This window comes from Arvicanthis niloticus, chromosome 2, assembly GCF_011762505.2.
Source record: "Arvicanthis niloticus isolate mArvNil1 chromosome 2, mArvNil1.pat.X, whole genome shotgun sequence".
Classification (NCBI taxonomy): domain Eukaryota; kingdom Metazoa; phylum Chordata; class Mammalia; order Rodentia; family Muridae; genus Arvicanthis; species Arvicanthis niloticus.
The window spans coordinates 61,907,585-61,929,812 of NC_047659.1; the positions used below are offsets into that span (position 1 = coordinate 61,907,585).

The following is a 22,228-nucleotide window of genomic DNA, read 5'->3' on the forward strand; positions in this document are numbered from 1 at the left end:
GGGTTCTTTCCAGGTTTTGGCTATTATACCCAAGATGCAACTCACAGACCATATGAAGCTCATGAAGAAGAAAAACCAAAGTGTGGGTGCTTTGGTCTTTCTTAGAAGGAGTAACAAAATAATTTACTCATAGTTGAGTTTGGATGTAGGATTATTTTTAACTTGTTTCCTGCTGATATTGCTTATTGTTTTAAAAAAAGCGTAATGGAAACATCATATGCAAATTTGAAATCTGGAGATATTCCTTGGTGGTTAAGGGCACATACTGCCTTGTAGTGTACTGGAGGTTGGTTCCTAGCATTCAACTCACAACTGCCTGTAACTCCAGATGCAGTGTCTGAGACCTCTTCTGGACTCAAGAAGTGCCTACACACACACACACACACACACACATTTCCACTTAGAAAACCACATATGTACATATTTAAAAATAAGAGATTTTTAAAAATATTTCTTCCTTAATTTCCTCATATATGCATGAGTCTGAGGGTACTGGTTCAATAAAGATATTTCATTTAGTGCTGACTGTTCCAAGTCTCTCCTTTTGTGTCTAGTTGTGGGTTGAGGGTTAATTATTATCTTTTGCAAAAAGAAGCTTTTTGACCAGCGTTGACCAATACACTGATCTATGGGTATAGCAATATGTATTTAGAAATTTTGTTTGTTTGTTCATTTTTGCTATGTTCTATAGCAAAATAATGTAGTAGTTTTTTCCCAAGGGGTAATGACTCATCAAGTCTCAGGCTCTTGATCTCTTTAGCAGTGTCAAGAAGTGTTTGGGGGCACCACAAATGACAATATGACATTCTGGAATGTATTCCACATTCAACAGAGATGATACACGTATGAACTAACAGAAACACTAACAACATGAGACATCCACTGGTTAAAACCAGAAAAAAATCCAGCAATGAATAGGAGTTGTACACACAAACTCTTAACCATAACCAAGAAGTTATTTACAATTGATAGCTGCTGGGAAAGGGAAAAGTATCTCTCTCCAAAGGGTATATTAACTACACTTCAGGGGAGGCTGTATGCTCAGGAGTAGTTAGCTAACACAAAACAGACTCCATGGATTTTTCACTCTTTGTTTTAATAGAGGTTTTATTTGTTCATTTGTTACTGTGTTTTAAGTGCTTGTTTTGTCTTTAATTGTATTTTTTAAGATTTATTTATTTTATGTATATGAGTGCTCTATCTGCATGTGCAATTTCATGCCAGAATAGGGCATCAGATACCATTACAGATGTTTGTGAGCCACCATGTGGTTTCTGGGAATTGAACTCAGGTCTTCTGGAAGAGCATACAGTGCTCTTAACCACTGAGTCATTTCTTCAATCCCTTTAATTGTGTTTTTATGAGAAAGTCTTAGTTACATTTACTACAGATAACAAAAGTGGAAGTTTGAATTATTTTTCAGAAGCATTCTTATAGAATGTTTCTATCAAGATTCTGATAATCTTCAAAGAATCCTTCAAATGTTCTTTTGAAAATCAGAAGCCTCTCTGAGATTTACTACCATTCTAGAACATTTTCACACAATATATTGTGTAACTGCAGTCCAAAGAAGCCTAACATGAGAAATGTAGTTGCAGATAAAATTTTAATCAATAATAATGTATGTCATAGACTTATTTTTCTGATCTTTCATGTTTGGTCTTATTCCCATGGTCATAAATAAATTCCCTCATTGTTTTAACATGATAAAATTGAGCAGAGAAAAGCATGAGCAGTTGAAAGTCTCTTAAGAAATGAGATGAGTGCTTTTTCCTTTCTATGTAAGTAATGTGAAGTTACATGTTTTATTAGATACCTCAGCATCCATATCAACAGTATTTCCTTTCACAGAACCATAAATCTCTGAACTATATAAATCACTTTGAGTGATTTATAGCTTGATACCAAGTAAGATATTATACTATTATTATGTGGTTTGAAGCTCTAAAAATATAGTTATATTTCATCAGCATTGTGTCAGAGACAAATGTTTAAGAAAGACAATGATGTCTTTAAGGGAGTATTATTTATGAATCACTGTGTGAACAATTAATGTTGGCTTAGAAGTGGTAAGAAAAAAGTTGAATGGATGTGACTGCGTTCAGAAATGGCTGAGACTTCACATTGGCACTTCTTTACCTCTTCTACTATTTCATGTTTAATTGATATACAAAACTGTATAAGTTTTGTGAGGTATAATATGATATTAATAGTCATAAAGACAGCATATAAACATTAAATCATTACAGTTACTTCACCCAACATCTCAAATATGTTTTATTTGTGATTATAAACTTGAAATTCTTTTTTTTCTAAACATTATTTACTGTATTATTTGTGCCACTTTTAAAGCCCCAAGAAATTATCACTATTATAGAATAAAAACAAATCAATAAAAAAACAAGAATAGGCAAGAAGTACTTTTATTAAAATTTCATCTAATATCTGGATCGACATTTCAAAGATGAAGTCATTAAAATTATCAAATGGGAATGAGGAGAAGGCAGAGAGACATGAGGGGTTCCTGGGACTAGATGTGCCCAATGTACAGTCAATGCATTTATGAAATCTTCACAAACATGATCAACATTTACAACAACTTGAGGAATAGAAATCAGTACCATTTTGTTCCTAGTACATTGCATCTGAAGATTACTTTTCATGAAGACTCATTTTCCTGCCTAATTCAGGATGGATAAATGTCACTCCAGCATCTAGAGTACTTTCTTCTTCTCACAGCTGTGGCTGTACTTCTTTAGCCCCAAAACTAAATGTCTGCATTCCAAAAGAGCTCCCCTTCATTATGGTCTAGACTTGAAGATTTTGATAGTACATACAATAACATGATTTTTGATTATAAATAATTTAGTTTATTATAAAATATATTAAAAAAGATACAATTTCTACTAAGCTGAAGAATCAATTTGCCCCAAATTATGTAAATGAAAAATACAAGTGAACTAAATCTGTAGAAGATTTAAATTAAATATATTCAATAATTTAAAAAAGTTTTAGAACTATTTATAATTTGGAATTTTTTTCAAAAATAGTGTCATGTACTGTGAAACCAATATGTGGATATGTATACACACACACACACACACACATATATATATATATATATATATATATATATATATATATATATATATATTCTCTTACATTAGGACATTAGGAATCACAAACCTCAGGGACTTAGGTGTATATTAGAATTGTGCTATCTTCATGTCAGTTATGTTGAAATAAATCAACAAGGGCTTGCATGTATGCATAAATTTATACTTTTTAGTATGTGCATCTTTATTTAAAAGAATATTTTATTTTTCAGTTTCTGCAGGGCCTCTTGTACATCTTTGTTCCTCAGGCTATAAATTAGAGGGTTGAGCATGGGGATCACCAGGGTATAAAAAAGTGAGGTGATTTTATCCTGATCCAGAGAGAAAGCAGAAGCAGGACGAAAATACATGAAGAGCAGTGTTCCCTGGAAAATGGCAACTGTAGTTAAATGAGAGGCACAAGTAGAGAAAGCTTTGAACTTCCCATTAGTGGAGCAGATTTTTAAGACTGATGAGATGATGTAACAATAGGAGACCAGGACTCCTGAGATGGTGCTCAGTTCAATCAAACCAAAAATAATATAGGTGATTAACTCATTCATCTGTGTATCTGAGCAAGATAGTACCAGGATAGGAGGGATATCACAGAAAAAATGATTAATCTTATTAGACCCACAGAAACATAATCCAAAGGTCATTATAGTGTGTATCACAGTATCTATCATTCCTACTAGGTAAACTCCAAATAGAAGTTGGTAGCAAAATTTACTGGACATGTCTACTACATACATCAGAGGATTACTGATAGCCTTGTACCGATCAAAGGCCATCACTGCCAGCAGCATGCACTCAGCATCTACAAAGATACAGGTGAAAAAAAATTGCAATGCGCATCCACCAAAAGAAATGTGTTTGTGTTTTGCCATTAGGTCCACCAACATCTTTGGTCCAACAGCTGTGGAATAACAGAGGTCTGAGAAAGAGAGGTTACTGAGGAAGAAGTACATTGGTGTGTGAAGTTGGGGATCCAGTTTAATCAAAACAATCATTCCAATATTTGCCACAAGAATAATGAGATAGATGAGAAGAAATACAATGAATAGAACCACTTTCATGTTAGAGTCATTAGTGATTCCCAGCAAAACAAATTTAGTGTTTGAGGAGCAGTTTCCATCATCCATTCTTCTTTGTTCGTTGCCTGGATAGATGCAGAAAGCATTAAAACAATAGACTTGGTTTTAATCTGTCTAACCAAGAAAATTATAGTCAGAATTCCAAATCTAATTTCATTTTGCAACATATATTTTGTATATCCATACAACACAAATCACTCTTCAAATGACATGATCACTAAAAATTCTTGCAAATATTTAAATTGGAGAGTTGATCATGTTTTCATCTAAATTAATAAATAGTTTTTGACACAAAATTTTTATGCTCATCCTAAGACTGTAGAATTGAAAAGCTTAGCATTTGTTACCAGATAGCAATGAACATGAAAGAAACAACAAAAGTGTATATGAAGTCCAAAAGTATAAAAAGAACTTTCTTAAAACTGAACTGAAGGATCACACTTTATATTAATATTAATTAATAGTCATAGTTTAACCTCTCATCATAGCATCAAATACAAATAAATTCATAGAAATTGCTATGTTATAGTTTTAATACATTTTTTTAATGACACCTATTTCATTATTCATTTGTCACTTGTTATCACTCATTGCTTTTATGATCTGAATATAGGAATTACCAGATTCCAAACACTAAGTTTGTTTGAAAGAAGATTATCAAGCCAATGTAAAAAAAAAGTTGTTACACAATAATTCTGTATTATTGGTTTATCATTAACTAGATGGTACCTATAAATATTAGAAGCTTCTGAAGAACACATCTTCTGTTACTTGAGTTAATCTTTGCTTTTATGGGTATTATGTCAGAGTTAATAAATTATTTTATAAACAATTGATAAATTGTTTATAAATTTGATAAATTAATTTGAGATTTCTATACTAAGTTGTTATGGCATATGGTTCTTATGGAATTTATACAGATTTTCATTTGTAATGTTTTTATGTTATTAGTACTTGGCCAAAAATTGTAAAAAAAAAAAAAAACATATTTTCTTATCACAGAGTTATTTTGCAAAGAAATTGGGATTACCTAATGAATCATAAAATCCTTTATAAAATTACGTAAGTGGCAAATGAAGGCAGTTAAACTGATACAAGTGTAGCAAGAAGACCCAAAGTTCATTAGAGTTTAGTCTGTTTTTGAACTGACACAAGGTATACTATTGTTCTTTGCATATTCTTCTGAACTTAATTCTGCAGAACTTGATTACTTGAATAAAGAAAGCAAGATATCTTTTCCTGTATTGTTTAAATGTAAATGTTGAGAAACTTACCTCAGATATTTATTCTACCCTTTTCTCCAGTACCTGGACAATATCTCCAACACACTGTTTTTCTGTCATGCTGTTGGCTTTTAAATATGTTAGAGTTGGTGTTCACTGTTCTGTAGGTAAGCAGGATTAATTAGATTCCCATCTCAGCTTTTTCTCTGAGGAATACAGCCAGAGCTTTGACCAAGGCTGAACTTTTAATTCTGTATCCTTGTTAATAAATGGATATACATCAGATGCTACACAGAACTTATTCATAGGATGTATAGCATTTAGTAAGGCCAAACATTTAATAACCAAACTGTAATATATATTTTTAAATAATGGCCATATTTTCTATCTCATTTCTTTGCTTTCTGCAACGAACTCCTCAACTCTGGGATCTTAAGCAATGTTCTTCTCATTAAAAGTTTTTCTCTTCTCTCACAATTCCACACTGCACTTAATCATGTCTATAAAATGTTTCATCTGTATTCATTACTTTTTGTATGTCCATAAAGAGTGGGTCTTGTTTGATTTTCTCTTCATGGCATATAGGTGTGGCTATACAAACTTATCTATAAATAAAAGATCAGTAAAAATATCATGTTGAATATTTTCAAGTAGATACACTGGTGAATGATTATTTAGAATAAGAATAAAATAGTGTGAGGTAAAATGTAATAAGAATAAAATTGTGTGAGGTAAAACTTCAAATGCATGTGCATAGTACATTTGAGGAAACTGTAGAGTGTAATTCATTTACCAAACAATTTAGTTGTTCTTACTTAAATCAATGATTTGAAAATGAGAAAAAAAATCAGAATTGTGATATTTCTGAGGTATTAAAAATGCACTCTCCAATTACTATTATGATATTATACACTCTCGATATGGACTTAGTATTTTGTTATCTATGTCACTGCATTCTAATTTGTATAGAAAACTAAATACTGTATTTATATTTTGTTACATAAGATATTTTGGTCATTTTCTCCTATATTGAATACCCTTTATCACCTCCTCTTTCCTCATCAAAGGGTATTTGAGGATAAAATTGGCAGGTCGAAATACAGATTAGAGGTGGGTATGGTAACAGTAGTGATGTTTTGTTATATAATATTTAGTGTAGTGTGATAATATTGAATTCAAAATGTATAATTTTTCTATCCCAAATGAACATATGAGATCTATAAGTAATAAAACTGTTCTGGAATTCTATGCCCAAGGTGTTTGTTTTATTCCAAATATCAAGAGTCCTAAATAGTTATCATAGATGATGAAAATAAACAAACACACAAAACAAAAATAAAACACAAAATAGTCATGCCGACATAAGAAAATCTTGAATATTATCACGAAACATTTACTACACACTCCACCCCCTATTGTGGTCTAAAGGACTCTTTTGTTAAAAGAGAATGGAGACATAGCTCACATTGCATCTCTGTCACGCTGCAAAACTGAACCAGTCATTGGAATGAAGAGGGACATTTTGAAAGGCAACAAATGGAGCTCTAAAATTGTAATTTTATCTTACCTGTATACTTCAGTTTCTTTATCCTGTGTTTATAATGTTATGTCATGCTGCACAATTATTAGAAGCATACTGAAGTACATAATTGCCTTGATAATGAACAGCATATCATCTGGGGAGAAAGCTCCCTGAATGGTCACTTTGTAAGGCACAGTGCATTTCAGTATACCCATGCTTACTCTGTTATAATTTGTGATAGTGCATCCATTACATTTTGTCTTAAAATAACTAGTTTATGTTTAGTAAATTTCTGTAAATATAAATCTTCTGTACAGAATAACATGATACTGATCAGCATAAACTGGTGTGTCACACAAATCACCCAGAGAATCCCATTACAGAATTCTTATTAAGTAGTAAGTATCCATATAGCTTTTAAAACATTTTTAATGCTAGAAATTCTCCCCAAATACCATGGCTACTTTGCTACTTTCTTTTCTGATCCCTCTGTCCATCTATATCTTGCCTCTCCTCTTATCCTTCTCTCTATTAACACCATACTGTGTTTTTCCATATCCTCCCTTAAAATGTGTCTCTTCCCCACCCATTATACCTTTGGGGGGGGGTTCTCTGGCTTCTATAGATATCCTAAGTTAAACTAAACAAACAAAATCAGTAAATATTTGAAGCAATATCCACCTTTAAGGTTTCTTCCATTAATTAGTTTATTTATTCATTTTACATCCTGACTGGTGTCTCTCCTCCTTCCATCCCCCTCTGCTTCCCCTCTGAGAGGGTGGGCACTTTATTCTCCCTTGGGTATCCCTCACACTGGAGCATTAAGTCTCTACAGGATTAGGGACATCCTCTCCTAATGAGGCTAAACAAAGCAGCCAAGTTGGGGAACTGATTCCACAGGCAGGTAACAGCTTTAGGGACAGCCCCTACTGCTCCAGTTGTTGGGGGAGTCACACAGAGACTGAGGTGCACATCTGCTGGGCATCTCAGTCTAGTTCATGTATGCTCATTGACTGGTGCCTCAGTCTCCGAGAGCCCCCAAAGGTCCAGGTTAGTTAACTCTGTTGATCTTCATATGGAGTTCTTATTCCCTTGTGTCCCTCAACATTTTGCTGAACACTTTCATAAGAGTACCCAAGTTCCATTTAATATTTGACTGTAGGTCTCTGCATCTGTTTTTGTCGGGTTCTTTGTAGAACCTCTGAGAGGTTACTTATGCTACCCTCCTATCTGCAGGGATTGGTGCTTGCCCAAGGGATGAGACTAATGTTCTGCTGGATATAGTTTGGCCATTCCCTCAGTCTCTGCTCTATCTATGTCCCTGATTTTTTTGTACACCCCAAAGGACATGCATGGTATATACTCATTTATAAGTGAATATGAGGCATACACTACAGGATACCAATATCATGCTCTACAGACTCATAGAGCCTAAACAAAAAGAAAAGCCTAATTTAGGATGTTGGAATCTTATTTGGAAGGCAGAAAAAAAATAGTCATAGGAGGCATATAAGAGAGGGAACTGGGTGGGAGTGGGGTTGGGGATAAATGTGTGTGGGGGGGGTCAAGATCACATGTGGAGAGATAAAGGAGAGAGAGCCAGAGGGCCAGAAAAATGAATGGAAGTTTGAAGCTGGCAATGTAGGGATGGGGCATCTCTAGTACATTCCAGAGACCTGGGATAGGAGAGATTCTAAGAAGCCAATGAGGGTGACCTTAACAGTGTAGATACAGAATCTGAAGTGGCCACCTCTTGTAGTCATGTTGGAACCCCCCAATGTAGAGATAAGGACACCATGCCACCCAAAGAAACCTTTCCATGTCTAAGTTCTAATGTTATTTTCATTTCCTCAGATGAAGTGGGGATGGGAGCTGTACCCAAGCTGTGCAACTACATAGCTTGGGTTAGACCCAGAACATTTTCTTCTTTGCTTAAATGATCTCTAGGACTAGGCCTTGAAGGTACCATGAGCCTCTGGATTTTAAAACCTTAAAGGCTCTGGCGGAGTCTGTTAAAGCTTATGGTATCAATGCCTGTATGGAGGCTAGAGCTTCAAGGCCTAGTCCTAGAGATCATTTAAGCAAATTTGGGGATCCAGATACAGCCATGCCCTTGATAGAACAACTAATCTTTGAACAATGCACAAAGAAGTGCCATGCAGCTATCATGCCATGGAAAGGTAGGGGCCTTCAAGCATGGATGAAAGCTTGTAGAGAGATAGGTGGCCCCCTATCTAATGCAGGCCTAGAAGCTGCTGTTTTACAAGCAACCAGAGGAAGAGGAAGTACCCCTGGGGCGTGCTTCCGCTGTGCAAAAACAGGGCACCTTAAAAGGCAATGCCCTGAGAGAGGAAAGAAGGAAGGGCAGTGAGCAGTAGGATTGGGATTGTGCCCGAGATGTAAAAAAGGGAATCACTGGGCACATGAATACCGTTCAGTGAAGGATATTAATGGGCAGCCCTTGAGCAACAATTATGGAGGCGCTCGTCCAAAAAACGGGCAGAGGAGCCCCAGACCCCAGAGCCTTCAAATATATGGGGCAATGGAGAGTCAGGCATGGCTGCTCAGCCTGCGCCCATCAACCAATATAGAAGGGCGACACCAGGATCTGCCGGATTGGACCTCTGCTGCACCTCCCGACTCATATTAACTCCCCAGATGGGGGTGCAGACTATAGGCACAGACTTCAGAGGACCTTTACCCTCAAACACCATAGGGTTGCTGATCAGCAGGTCCTCTTCAGCTCTAAAAGGTTTGATCATTCATCCCGGTATAATTGATTCTGATTATGAAGGGAAAGTTAAGATCATGGCCTCATCCCCAAGAGGTATTGTATCCATTTCCCCAGGAGATAGAATTGCCCAACTATTATTACTGCCCAGCTTGCATGCGCAGTTTGCTGCAAGACCTAAGAAAGATGCTGAAGGACATAGAGGACTCTTCCAACCTTATGCATTAAACCTTCCAGTTAGCTTATGGGGAAGAGACATTTTAATAGGAATGCAATTAAAGCTTACCAATGAAGGGACTTATTCTTTTAATTCCAGAAAGACGATGAAAGACATGGGCTGGCATCCGTCCCATGGTCTTGGGAGATATCTACAGGGTCATAAGAGCCAGGTTTGGGCTGAGAACAAACAGAACAGACAGGGCCTGGGTTTTTCCTAGGGGCTGCTGAGGAAAGTATTCCCATTACTTGGAAAACTGAGGATCCAGTTTGGGTTCCTCAGTGGCCACTATCCTCAGAAAAATTGACCGCAGCCCAAGACTTGGTACAAGAACAATCAGACATGGGCCATATTCGACCCTCTGTATCTCCTTGGAATACACCCATCTTTGTAATCAAGAAAAAATTAGGAAAGTGGAGACTTTTGCATGATCTGCATGCCATTAATGCCCAGATGCAGATTATGGGGTCTGTGCAATGAGGACTTCCTTTATTGACCACCTTGCCTCAAGATTGGCCAATAATGGTCATAGATATTAAGGATTGCTTTTATCCCATACCATTGCACCCTAAGGATTGTGAAAGGTTTGCCTTTACTCTTCCCTCTATTAATCAAGAGGATCCAGACAAAAGATTTGAGTGGATGGTACTCCCATAGGGCATGGCAAACAGCCCAACCATGTGCCAGCTTTATGTTGGTGCAGCCATTAAGCCTGTTAGGAAGAAATTCCCATCCATCCGCTGCTTGCATTATATGGATGACATTTTGCTAGCTGGGAAAACTGAATTGCTACTTCATGAAGCATAGCAATTGCTTACTGAGGTCCTACATGAGTGGGAGCTTCATATTGCCCCTGAGAAGGTTCAGCAGGAACAGGTGGTGTCCTATTTAGGAGCAAGGATTGGACCTCATGAGGTACTGCCCCAAAAGGTTGAAATCAGAGTAGATTATTTAAAGACCTTGAATGATTTTCAGAAACTATTAGGGGATGTGAATTGGATTAGACCATATTTGAAAATCCCAAATTATTTGCTTCAACCGCTGTATGATATCCTGTGTGGAGATCCTGCATTAGATTCCCCCTGAGTTTTAACCCAGGAAGGCCGTGTGGCCCTACAATTAGTTGAGAAGGATCTGGGGAAGGTGGTTTTACAAAGATGTCATGAGAAAGAACCTATTTTGTTACTTATTTTTAAAACTAAATTCCAACCCACTGCATTATTGTGGCAACATGGACCTTTAAAATGGATCCACCCAAAAATATCGTTTACAAAAACTATTGAATATTTTCCAATGGCAGTTGCCGCTATTGCCTTAGAGGGTATTCAGCAATGTTTACAGGATTTTGGCAGAGATCCAGCTAAGATTATTATACCATTTAGTGTTGAACAAGTGCGCATTTTATGCGCTACCACTGATGATTGGGCAATTTTAAAGTGTTCTTATAGTAGGGATTTTGATAATCATTATCCGCAGCACCCTCTAATACCATTCTTTGAGAGCCATCCCATTGTGTTTCCTAAAATGACAAAGATGACTCCCATAGTAGGAGCTGCCATTATTTATACTGATGGTTCAAAAACTGGCTGCGGATCATATAAGATTAACGATCAAGAGCCTGTGTTAATACAATTTGCACCAGCTTCACCCCAGATAATTGAGTTAAGAATTGTGATTCAGGTTTTTAAAGATTTTAAAGATGCCTTTAATTTAGTGTCTGACTCTTTATATGTGGTAAATTTGTTGAAGGCTTTAGAAGCCGCCAGAAAATTTAAAGTTAATAGTCCCGTTTATTTTTTATTATTACAGTTACAAGGCTTAATTTGGCAATGGAAGTGTCCATTTTATGTTCAGCATATTCGTGCTCATACAGGTTTGCCAGGACCTGTTAGTAATGCTAATAATGAGGTTGATATGGCTACTCGCCGCACATTTATTTTTCCTACCATAATGGATACCCCAGCAGCACGAGCTGCCCAATTTCATAAGGAATTTCATGTAAATGCAAAAACCTTGCAGTTAAAATTCAATATTCCTAGAGAAATTACAAGGCAAATTATTGTGCAGTGCCCTGATTGTAGTGTGCACTTGCATCCTCCTGGGACTGGAGTTAATCCAAAAGGTCTTCTGCCATTGAGAATTTGGCAGATGGACATGACACATTTTACTGAATTTGGAAAGCTGAAATATAATCATATATCTGTTGATACCTGTTCAGATATCATACATGCTTCTCTTCTAACAGGGGAGAAGGCAAGGAATGTTATCCCTCATTTCTTGGAGGCATGGGCTGCTTGGGGCAAACCCCAAGAGTTGAAAACTGATAATGTCCCTGGATATATCGCAGCCTCATTTGTTTTCTTTTGCCAACAGATGCAAGTTTCACTTAAACATGGACTGCCCTATAATCCTCAAGGACAGGGCATTGTGGAGCGTGCCCATCGCACCCTTAAGGAATGTTTATTTAAACAAAAAGGGGGAATTGGAAATAATTGTAGCCCTAAGGAGCGCATATATCTTGCCTTATTTACTTTAAATTTTTTACAATTGGATGTGTCAGGCCGGTCTACTGCCGAACGCCATACAAATTGACATGCAAATACAAAGGGATATGTTAAATGGAAAGATGTGTTGACCGGAACCTGGCATGGGCCGGATTCGGTGTTGGCCTGGGCGAGAGGCTCTGTGTGTTCCCGCAGGACCGACATGACCCTATCTGGGTGCCGGAGAGGATGGCATGAAGATGCTCCATGGCTGATTCTCTTTCTCCTGATGGCGAGACCCACGATGATAGAGACAAGATGGGGAATCCTGTCAGTGTTTCCGAGACCAATCCCAATATGACATGATGCCCAAATGTTTCCAAGATTTATGATGAAATAGCTAGTGTTAATTTTAGCATAGATATATTAGGAAGCTTGTGTTTTGTTAAGGAAAGTAAGTTGTCAGAAAATAGAACATGTGTTAAGATTTATAATTAGACAGCTGCCTGGCAATTGTGAATGTGAATTCTACTTGTGTAGACCTGTCCATCGCAGAGGACTCGACCTGGATTGCCCAGGATGTGCATCGCCTGAAGGAGTGGGCGGGAATAGGGGCACTGGCTATAGTCTTGGTGGGTGTCTTAGTACTGTGCCTCTATTGTCTCTATTGTTTGGTCTAAGCCCGAAGAAGAGATCTTGCCTTGGTTGCACAAGCCTTTTATGCCATTGAGGCAGGCGCCTCCCCACAAGTTTGGCTCTATAGCCTGAAAGAATAATCGCATGTCAGACGAAGCACTGCAATGCACTTGACTTTCCCGCTTAGCCTGGTGCAGGGAAGTATACTCGAGAGCATGCAGGTTTTGTGCTCCCTAGATCCCGTCCTGGTGAAAAAGAGCGTGGGATGGGTCTGCCATCACCCTAGGAGATGATCCCGGGGAGAGGGTAGTACAATCTTCCCCTCGAACTACTATGCCTGCTAGGCTCAAGTCAATGCTTCCTGCGATATTCTTGTTAAACAAAAAGGGGGAACTGTAAGGTGCTTTAGGAACCTCGCCTAAAGATGGCGATGGCTGCCCAAGACCCTTGAGATAAACAAGACCTTATTTGGCATTTGGGCTGTGCGAGCCGGTGGTCTGATCTGACGAACACATGCAGGACCTATGAGGAGATGTTGTGTGGCATCACTTCGTTGGCTGCCCATCAGGGATATAAGCCTTGCCCGGGAAGGGTTCGGGGCCACTTGCTACTTCTGCTAAGCTGTACCTGATTACCTGAGTAAACGGCATAGAGAAGGAACCCTGTTGTATGGTGTCTTATTCCTGCGGGATGGGAAATGGCACAGATCAATCCATTATATATTACTTTCAAACATGGTGCTTCCTTCTACAAAGTACACTTACTATTATTGTTAAGAATTAAAGGCATTCCGTCTAGATTGTATCTTTGGGTGTGGTCCCTTGTAAGAACAGACATGTTGCTAGATTAAAATTAGTCTTAAATGAGCAAGGAACCATTGTATGTAGGTGGCATATTTTTATTATGCATTCATCAGTGTATAGAAAATTAGTACAGCTTTCATAGTTCAACATTTAAGGGATAGGAGTTAATAAGAAATCTACAAGTGACCAAGATACAGAAAAGACGTGACTGTGGGATGTTCCCCCACAAATGGAGCATTCATATATCTACTAATCCCGACTCAGGGAACATAGTGGAAGAGAGGCCGAATAACTGTAAGAATGGGAGGGAGAGGGGGAACTGCTGTGAGATGATGTCTGCTAGGCATTGAGGAACACTGGCCTTATGAATTCAACACCCATTGCTCCCTTTCTATACAAGATTCATTATGTCACTCAAGCAAAGTTGGTTGTGTGACTCATGACCTTCTACCCTTAGCTGTTTTACTCTATTCAGTTGATGAGTGAAGAGCAGCATGCTTGCTTTATTATTGTTACCTCTTATAATTGTATGTGCTTCAATTATTAACCCTATATGAACATGGGCAATGTTAATTGGACTAAGTGGATTACAAAAAAAAAATAGTTTTGAGGTTGGGACGGGTTGTAAGGGAGAGGAATTTTGAAGAAGTAGGAGAGTTAAGGATAAATACAATAAACTCTGTTATATTTTCATATGTGTAAAATTGAACCAAGGACACTAATAATTCATCTTACTTTATTATCATTGTCTACTTTTCTTGTGACTATCAGAAGTAGTGGGTTTATTCTAAGCCCAATTTTATTTCAACTGATTGCTTGTCTCCAAAGATGTCAGCCCTTTGCAGATATATTTATTTATTTTTAACATTCTGACCAATTTGTCCTTCCACCTCTCCTCCCCATTCTCTCATCTTCATTTTTACTAGCCCCTCCTATCTACTCCTCTGTTTTTATTCAGAAAAGGGCCAGCCTTGGAGGATATCAACTAGCCATGACAAATAAAATTGCAGTATTACTAGGCACCTCTTCTATTGATGCTAGACAAGGCAACCCAGTAGGGCAAAAGGGTTCCTAAAGCAGGCAACAAAGTCAGTGACAGCTCCTGCCACCACTTCTAGAAATCCAAACAAGAAGACCAAGCTACACATTTGTAACATATGTATAAATAAGGTCCTAGGACAAGCTCTCCTAGTTGTCAGTTTAGTCTCTATAAGCTTCTAGGGGCCCAGGTTAGTTGATTCTGTGGGTTTTCTTGTAGTGTCATTGACCTCTCTGGCTCCTGCAAGCCTTTCTCTCCCTCTTTTGTGGGATTCCCAAGTTCTACCTAATGATTTGCTGTGGGTCTCTGCATCTGTTTACATCAGTTGCTGTGTGAAGCCTCTTTGATAACAACTGGGCTCCACAACAGTTTATGAGTATAGCAGAATATCATTAGGAATCATTTGCTGACTTTTTTTCCAGTTCATGTTGGTTTTTATTGTGAGTCCTGGACTATCCAGATTATGGTTTCTGGCACCCAGGTTATACTCTTAATCACAGCCCAAATGTTCCATTCTAACACTGGCTGTCTCTGAAGGCCATTAAATCTATCTTCTTTCTGACATTCTTCCTAAAAACCTGAGAGGAACAGCTGCTTTAAAACTAACACCAATATTGAAATTACTAAAGGTTTCTGTTTTTACTTTAGATGATATTTTTAAAGCATGAAAGAAATAAACTTAATTGTAATATGATAAACCAGTTGTTTTTAATGAAAAGTAATCCTTGGTGGAAGGGTTTTATATAGATACTGGTAGTTATAATGGCAATACCACAGAGGCATTGGGGTATTTATGCATTCCTTCTGTCAAAATGTAGTCATCTGGACAAGTTATAGTACACCATCAATAGAACTGTTGCATGGTACTGTTCCAGCAGACAAAACAGATTGCTAGTTCTTCTCTTTTTTTGGAAATAATAAGAGCTCATGTGAGGTTAATAAACATTTTCATTTTTGTGTAATGTTTGAAAAAAATGACAATTATTTGAGAATCATTATGTGAATGTTGTAGCATTTATTTCACAAAACATGTTGAACTATATTTTACACAAGCCATTACAGAAAATAAAACTTTATAATAAAACTTAACTTCTTGCCACTGGAGCAGAGGTCTGTCACAGCAAGTATAATATAACATTAAGAAACAAAGGGTCCACAGAATTAATTAATGCTATGAAACTAAAAATGATGAAAAGAATCATGTCCCATTTAAATGAGTAGTACATAAGTAGAAATGACATCTAACAAGAGTTAAATAGTCTGATTAGATTATAAAACCCTTAAATTTCACCCCAATATCACTCTTTGTATTTCAACACAAAGCATAGAGAGTGACGTCCCTTTTGCAGATTCATCCCAATATGAAAAGTGGGTAAGAAAATAATGGGCCTCTTTTTGATGGTTTCATTATATGTCTATCTTTTATTTTGAGATGACATTATAATGACATCCTTTAACTCTTCTTCATTCCTGAGATCTTCCTATATGATCCTTTTTGCTCTCTTTCAAATTCATGGCCTCTTTTTTCATTAGCTATTGTTAACTGTTGCCATATGCTTGTATGTATATGCTAATACATTCTTAACTATAATCTGCTCAGTCTGTATAATGGTACTAAATGTGTTTTAAGAGTTGACCATTTACTATTTTGTAACCAATTTGTGTGCTCTTGCCTAGGGAAGACTACTTCTCCCACTCTCAACATTTCGTAGTTTTCTCTAATTTTTTGTGTCTAGTTGAGGACTTGTGAGTTTTCCACCTTTACTTTGGCATGTTTGTGTTGACCTCACATAGTTCATGCTTAGCCAGTCACATTGGTGAGACTGTATTGGTAAATATTCTGACATTCCTAGGAGATACAATCACAAAGAAAACTCCCTGACCCATAGTTTGGGAAGTCTTTTGTAGATGAAGCCAATAATGAGATCTTAATCTATAGAGTTAAAACAGGACATCTGAAAAGTACATCAACATATTGTTCAGGAAGATTTTACATTATTTATTTTTTTTGGTTTTTTGAGACAGGGTTTCTCTGTGTAGCCTTGGCTGTCCTGGAACTCACTCTGTAGACCAGGCTGGCCTCGAACTCAGAAATCCGCCTGCCTCTGCCTCCCAAGTGCTGGGATTAAAGGCGTGCACCACCACCGCCCAGCCTTACATTATTTTTTAATACCCATTTTATTCATTTGCATTTCAAATGATATCTCCCTTCCCAGATACCCTTCATCAACAATTCCCCATCCCATACCTTCTCTTCTCACTCACCTTTGCCTCTATGGGGTTGCTCCTCCACTCACCCACTCACACACACCTTCCTTACCACTCTAACATCCCCTTACACTACAGTATCAAGCCCCACAGGACCATGGGCCTCCCCTCCCATTGAAGCCAGATAAGGAATTCTCTGCGACATAGGTATCTGGATCCATGGATCACTCCATGTATACTCTTTGGTTACTGGTTTAGTCTCCGGGAGGTCTGGATAGACCAGATAGTTGATAGTGTTCTTCCTATGGGGTTGCAATCTCTTTCAGCTCCTTCAGTCCTTCCCCTTGCTCTTCCACGTAGGTCCCCAGGCTCAGTCAGATGGTTGACAGTATCTGCATCTGTATTGGTCAGGTGCTGGTAGAACATCTCAGGGAGCAGCCATACCAGGCTCCTGCCAGTAAGTACTTTTGACATCAGCAATAGTGTCTGAGTTTGGTGTGTGCAGATGTGATGGATTTCTAGATGGGGCAGTCTCTCAATGGCTTTTCCTTCAGTCTCTGTTCCACTTTTTTTTTTTTTTTTTTTTTTTTTTTTTTTTTTGTCCCTGAATTTTCTTTGAACATGAACAATTCTGGGTTAAAATTTTTGTGATGGGTGGGTGGTCCCAACTTCAACTGGGGCCTGTGCCTATCTACAAGAGGTGTTCTCTACAGGTTTTATCTCCCCTTTGTTGTGATTTTTGGCCAGAATCATCTCTGTTGGGTCCTGGGAGCCTCCCACTTCCCTGGCATCTTGGATTTTCTAGTGCTATCCCCAGTTCCTTATCCCCCACTGCTCCATATTTCGATTTGATTTCCTGACCATCTGTTCTTCTCTCTTATCCCTTCCAATACCCCACTTTTTCCCCACCCCCTTCTGTCTTCCTCCCAGGTTTCCCTCTCCCTATACCTCTTGTGATTAGTTTGTTTCCCCTTCTATGTAGTGTTGAAACACCCACACTTTGGTCTTCCTTCTGCTTAAGCTCCATGTCGTTATAAAGTAGATTCTATTATGCATATACTTGAGTGTTCCAAATCTTTGTCAAGGTCATATTCATTATATTTAGCAGCAAGAGCCAAAGGCAATACTGATACCCATTTACACTAATATCGTTGCACCTGGATAATGACATTTAACATCAATCACTGTTTGATTAAAAAAAAAAAGAACTGGTTTTAAAGATTAAGAGTGAAATTAAATGATTGTGTCTGAATGGTATTTTAGATACACTCAGGCTTCTGATATGCTCATATTCACAGCAATTTTGTGGAATGAAAAGACTACAGTGTCAGGCACTAATCATAAATAAAACTAACTCTTCAAAATCATAAATGCAAAAATATAAGATTCAGAATAAAAAGTTTATTTACATTTTTATAAGGTTTTAATTTTTCTATGACTATTAGTTCAAACCTACTATAATAAATAAAGTGTGTATGAATATATGTGGATATAGTCATTGCCAAGAGTTTGTAATAAAAATGAATGTATGTATGTGAATGAGATGTGTGTGAATTTCATGAACATTGTGTTTCTCAGTTGTTACTATAAACTGTTAATACCTTCATATTATTGAAAAAATAAGTTTCTGCTACTGTGCTATTTGTGGTAGTTTGAGTTTTAGAATACAATAGCATTGACTGCAAATATCTTAATCAATCTTTCTTTTTCATCTGTCAGTCAATCACCTATCTATCTATCTATCTATCTATCTATCTATCTATCTATCTGTAATCTGCTTATCTCTGTATTTGTTACCTATCCATCTATCATCTATTATTTTGCATTTATCATCTATTGTGTATCTACTTTTCTATTTTCACTGTATTATCTATCTATCTATCTATCTATCTATCTATCTATCTATCTATCTATCTACCTACCCATCTATCTATCCATCCATCCATCTATCTATCTATGTATGTATCTCTCAAGTAACTGAAAAACCCAGGGTCTGCCTGGATTTGAGGCCTCAAACAGCATACCTCTCTCTTTGCTTGTTTGTAATTAAGAGCCAGGAGCTTTTACAGATTTATATACAGCTATGATTTCTATTACTTGTAGTTATGCTTTTATGATTTCCACTTTTACAGAGTTCTTATATGATAAAGCCATTGCTTAGGGCTTGGAAGCTCAGCATCAGGAAAAATAAGTAATAATTGTGTCCAGAATGTACCATGTAATGGCATAAGTGTTAACAAAGAAAATATGGTCTGTGGAAATCTATAAAGCCTAGTATAGCAATTAAAATTTCTTTAATTTGTCTACATGAATGAACTGTTCTAATGTGTAAATTTTTCAATTGTTATTAAAACACGTACTTTTTTATCTTTAATTATTTTTGAAAAATTTCACATAGTGATGTTTTGTTGGCAGCTAGACAATTGAAGCACTCAGTGTATTTAAGCTTAATAATTTTTAAGAGCACACTTGCCAAAGTAGGCTAACAGCAAAACTTCACTTCCTCCTTCTTTCTTCCAAATACACCCAATACCACAGCCATCTGTCTAGCAGGCCACCTGTGTGGCCTCCCCTTCTTTTCTATTTTTGTCCCCAGTGTATCACACAGATCTTCTTATCCATCCTTACTTGCCCCTAATCCATTTGTCCTACCTCCTAACCACAGAATGTGTTCACTGGGAACCACTAGCCAAGCCTGTCAGAGAAGTGAGTAGGCCAGCCAATCAGGTCGATGGGTCTCTGCATTTCACTTTGCACCTCTGCTCCAAAATCAATTCCTCATTCTCTTTACAAATCTGTAGCATGCTGCCTGTTGTGTTTTCTTGGTAATCTCTGTCCTCATTGCAAGGCAATTTGTAGACTGTGGTAGATTGCTCTTCTTTCCTCCCTCTTGTGGGTCCATCAGACACTCCTTCATTTAGCTCCTCCCCATACTTAAATGCCAGCTCTAAAATTCTAGGATCTTATTCTAGAACACCCAGTGCTCACACCTGACGGGGTCCAAAAAACAACAACAACAACAAAAAAAGCATTTTCTACCAGACAAAGCATAACCACCACCCTCTCCCAAAAACCAGAGAAGACAAGAAACTAAAGAAAAGAAACCCAACCAACAAAGACAAGACCAAATAGTACTACCTAGAATGAAAATCTTCCTAAAGGCAGAGGCTTAGAGAGCAATATAAAAACAGTCAATTTCCTTATGGGATATGAGCCTGTTTAGATAGATTACCTGCTCTTGATTTAACTTAGGTATGTGGAATCTGTCTAGAAAACTATCCATTTCATCTAGATTTTCCAGTTTTGATGAGTATAGGCTTTTGTAGTAGGATCTGATGATTTTTTTGAATTTCCCGTTTCTGTTGTTATGTCTCCCATTTCATATCTGATTTTGTTAATTTGGATACTGTCTCTGGGCCCTTTAGTTAGTTTGGCTAGGGGTTTATCTATCTTGTTGATTCTCTCAAAGAACCAGCTTTTGGTTTTGTTGATTCTTTGTATTGTTCTCTTTGTTTCTATTTGGTTGATTTCAGCCCTGAGTTTGACTATTTCCTGCCCTCTACCACTCTTGTGTCTGTTTGCTTCTTTTTGTTCTAGAGCTCTCAGGTGTGCTGTTAAGTTTATAGTGTAAGATCTCCCCAGTTTCTTTACCAGGGCATGTAGTGCTATGAATTTTCCTGTTATAGCTTTCACTGTGTCCAAAAAGTTTGCATATGATGTGTTAATATTTTCATTGAATGCCAGGAAGTCTTTAATTTCTTTTTTTCTTTCTTTTCTCTCTCTTTCTTTCTTTCTTTCTTTCTTTCTTTCTTTCTTTCTTTCTTTCTTTCTTTCTTTCTTTCTTTCCTCCCAAACCAAGTTATTATTGAGTAGAGTTGTTCAGGTTCCATGTGTATGTGGGCTTTCTGTTGTTTTTGTTGCTATTGTAGACCAGCCTTAGGCCATAGTGATCTGATAGGAGGCATGAAATTATTTCAATCTTTTTTATTGGTTAAGGGTTATTTTGTGACCAATTATATGGTCAGTTTTGAAGTAGGTACCATGAGGTGCTGATAAGAAGATATATTCTTTTGTTTTAGGGTGAAATGTTCTGTAGATATCTGTTAAATCCATTTGGTTAATAACCCCTATTAGTTTCACTGTGTCTTTGTTTAGTTTCTGTTTCACTGTCCTCTCCATTGGTGAGAGTAGGGTTTTGAAGTCTTCCGCTATTATTGTGTGGGGTTCATTGTGTGTTTTGAGCTTTAGTAAAATTTTTTTTTTTTTTGAATGTGGGTACCCTTGCATTTGGGGCATAGAAGTTCAGAATTAAGACTTTCTCTTGGTGGATTTTCCCTTTGATGAATGTGAAGTGTCCTTCCTCGTCATTCTTGATAGCTTGGTTGAAAGTCTATTTTATTGGATATTAGGATGGCAACTCCAGCTTGTTTCCTGGGACCATTTGCTTAGAAGACATTTTCCATCCTTTTACTCCGAGATAGTGACTGTCTTTGTTTTTGAGGTGTGTTTCTTGTATGCAACAAAATGCTGGAACTTGTTTGCAAGTCCAGTATGTTAGCTTATGGGTTAGTTGAGTTCATTAACACTGAGAAATATTAAAAAAAGATGACTGTTGTTTTCTGATATGTTTGTTTTTGTAGATGATTTTATGTGCTTATAGTTCTCTCTCTCTCTCTCTCTCTCTCTCTCTCTCTCTCTCTTGGCTTTGTTGTGAGATGCTTAATATCTTTTCTTTTCTTTGATGTAGATACCTTCCTTATGTTGGAGTTTTCCTTCTAGGATCCCCTGTAGGGCTGGATTGGTGAATTTAGTTTTGACCTGGGATATTTTGTCTTCTCTATCTATGTTGATTGAGTGTTTTGCTGGGTATAGTAGACTGGGATGGTATTTGTGTTCTCTTTGAGTCTGCATGAATTCTGAGCAGCCTCTTCCAGCTTTCACAGTCTCTGTTGAGAAGTCTGGTGTAATTCTGATAGGTCTACATTTGTAAGATACTTGGCCCTTTTCCATTGCAGCCTTTAATATTCTTTCTTTGTTCTATGGGTTCAGTGTTTTCATTATTATGTGATAAAGGATTTTCTTTTCTGGTACTATTTATCTGGTGTCTATAAGATTCTTGTATCTTTATGGTCATCTCCTTCTTTAGGTTGGAGAAATTTTCATCTATGATTTTTAAA

At 37.2% G+C, this 22,228-nt stretch overlaps 1 protein-coding gene across 1 annotated transcript; it reads right to left on the minus strand.

Moving 5' to 3' along the window:
• Positions 1 to 2,457: 2,457 nt before the first annotated feature.
• Positions 2,458 to 5,595, minus strand: LOC117704021 (olfactory receptor 5W2-like). The gene is made up of 2 exons (XM_034495972.2): positions 5,464 to 5,595; positions 2,458 to 4,254 (listed from the first exon to the last, which is right to left on the minus strand). The coding sequence occupies exon 2, from the start codon at positions 4,235 to 4,237 to the stop codon at positions 3,305 to 3,307; it is 933 nt and encodes a 310-aa protein (XP_034351863.1). The 5' UTR covers positions 4,238 to 4,254; positions 5,464 to 5,595; the 3' UTR covers positions 2,458 to 3,304.
• Positions 5,596 to 22,228: the final 16,633 nt, after the last annotated feature.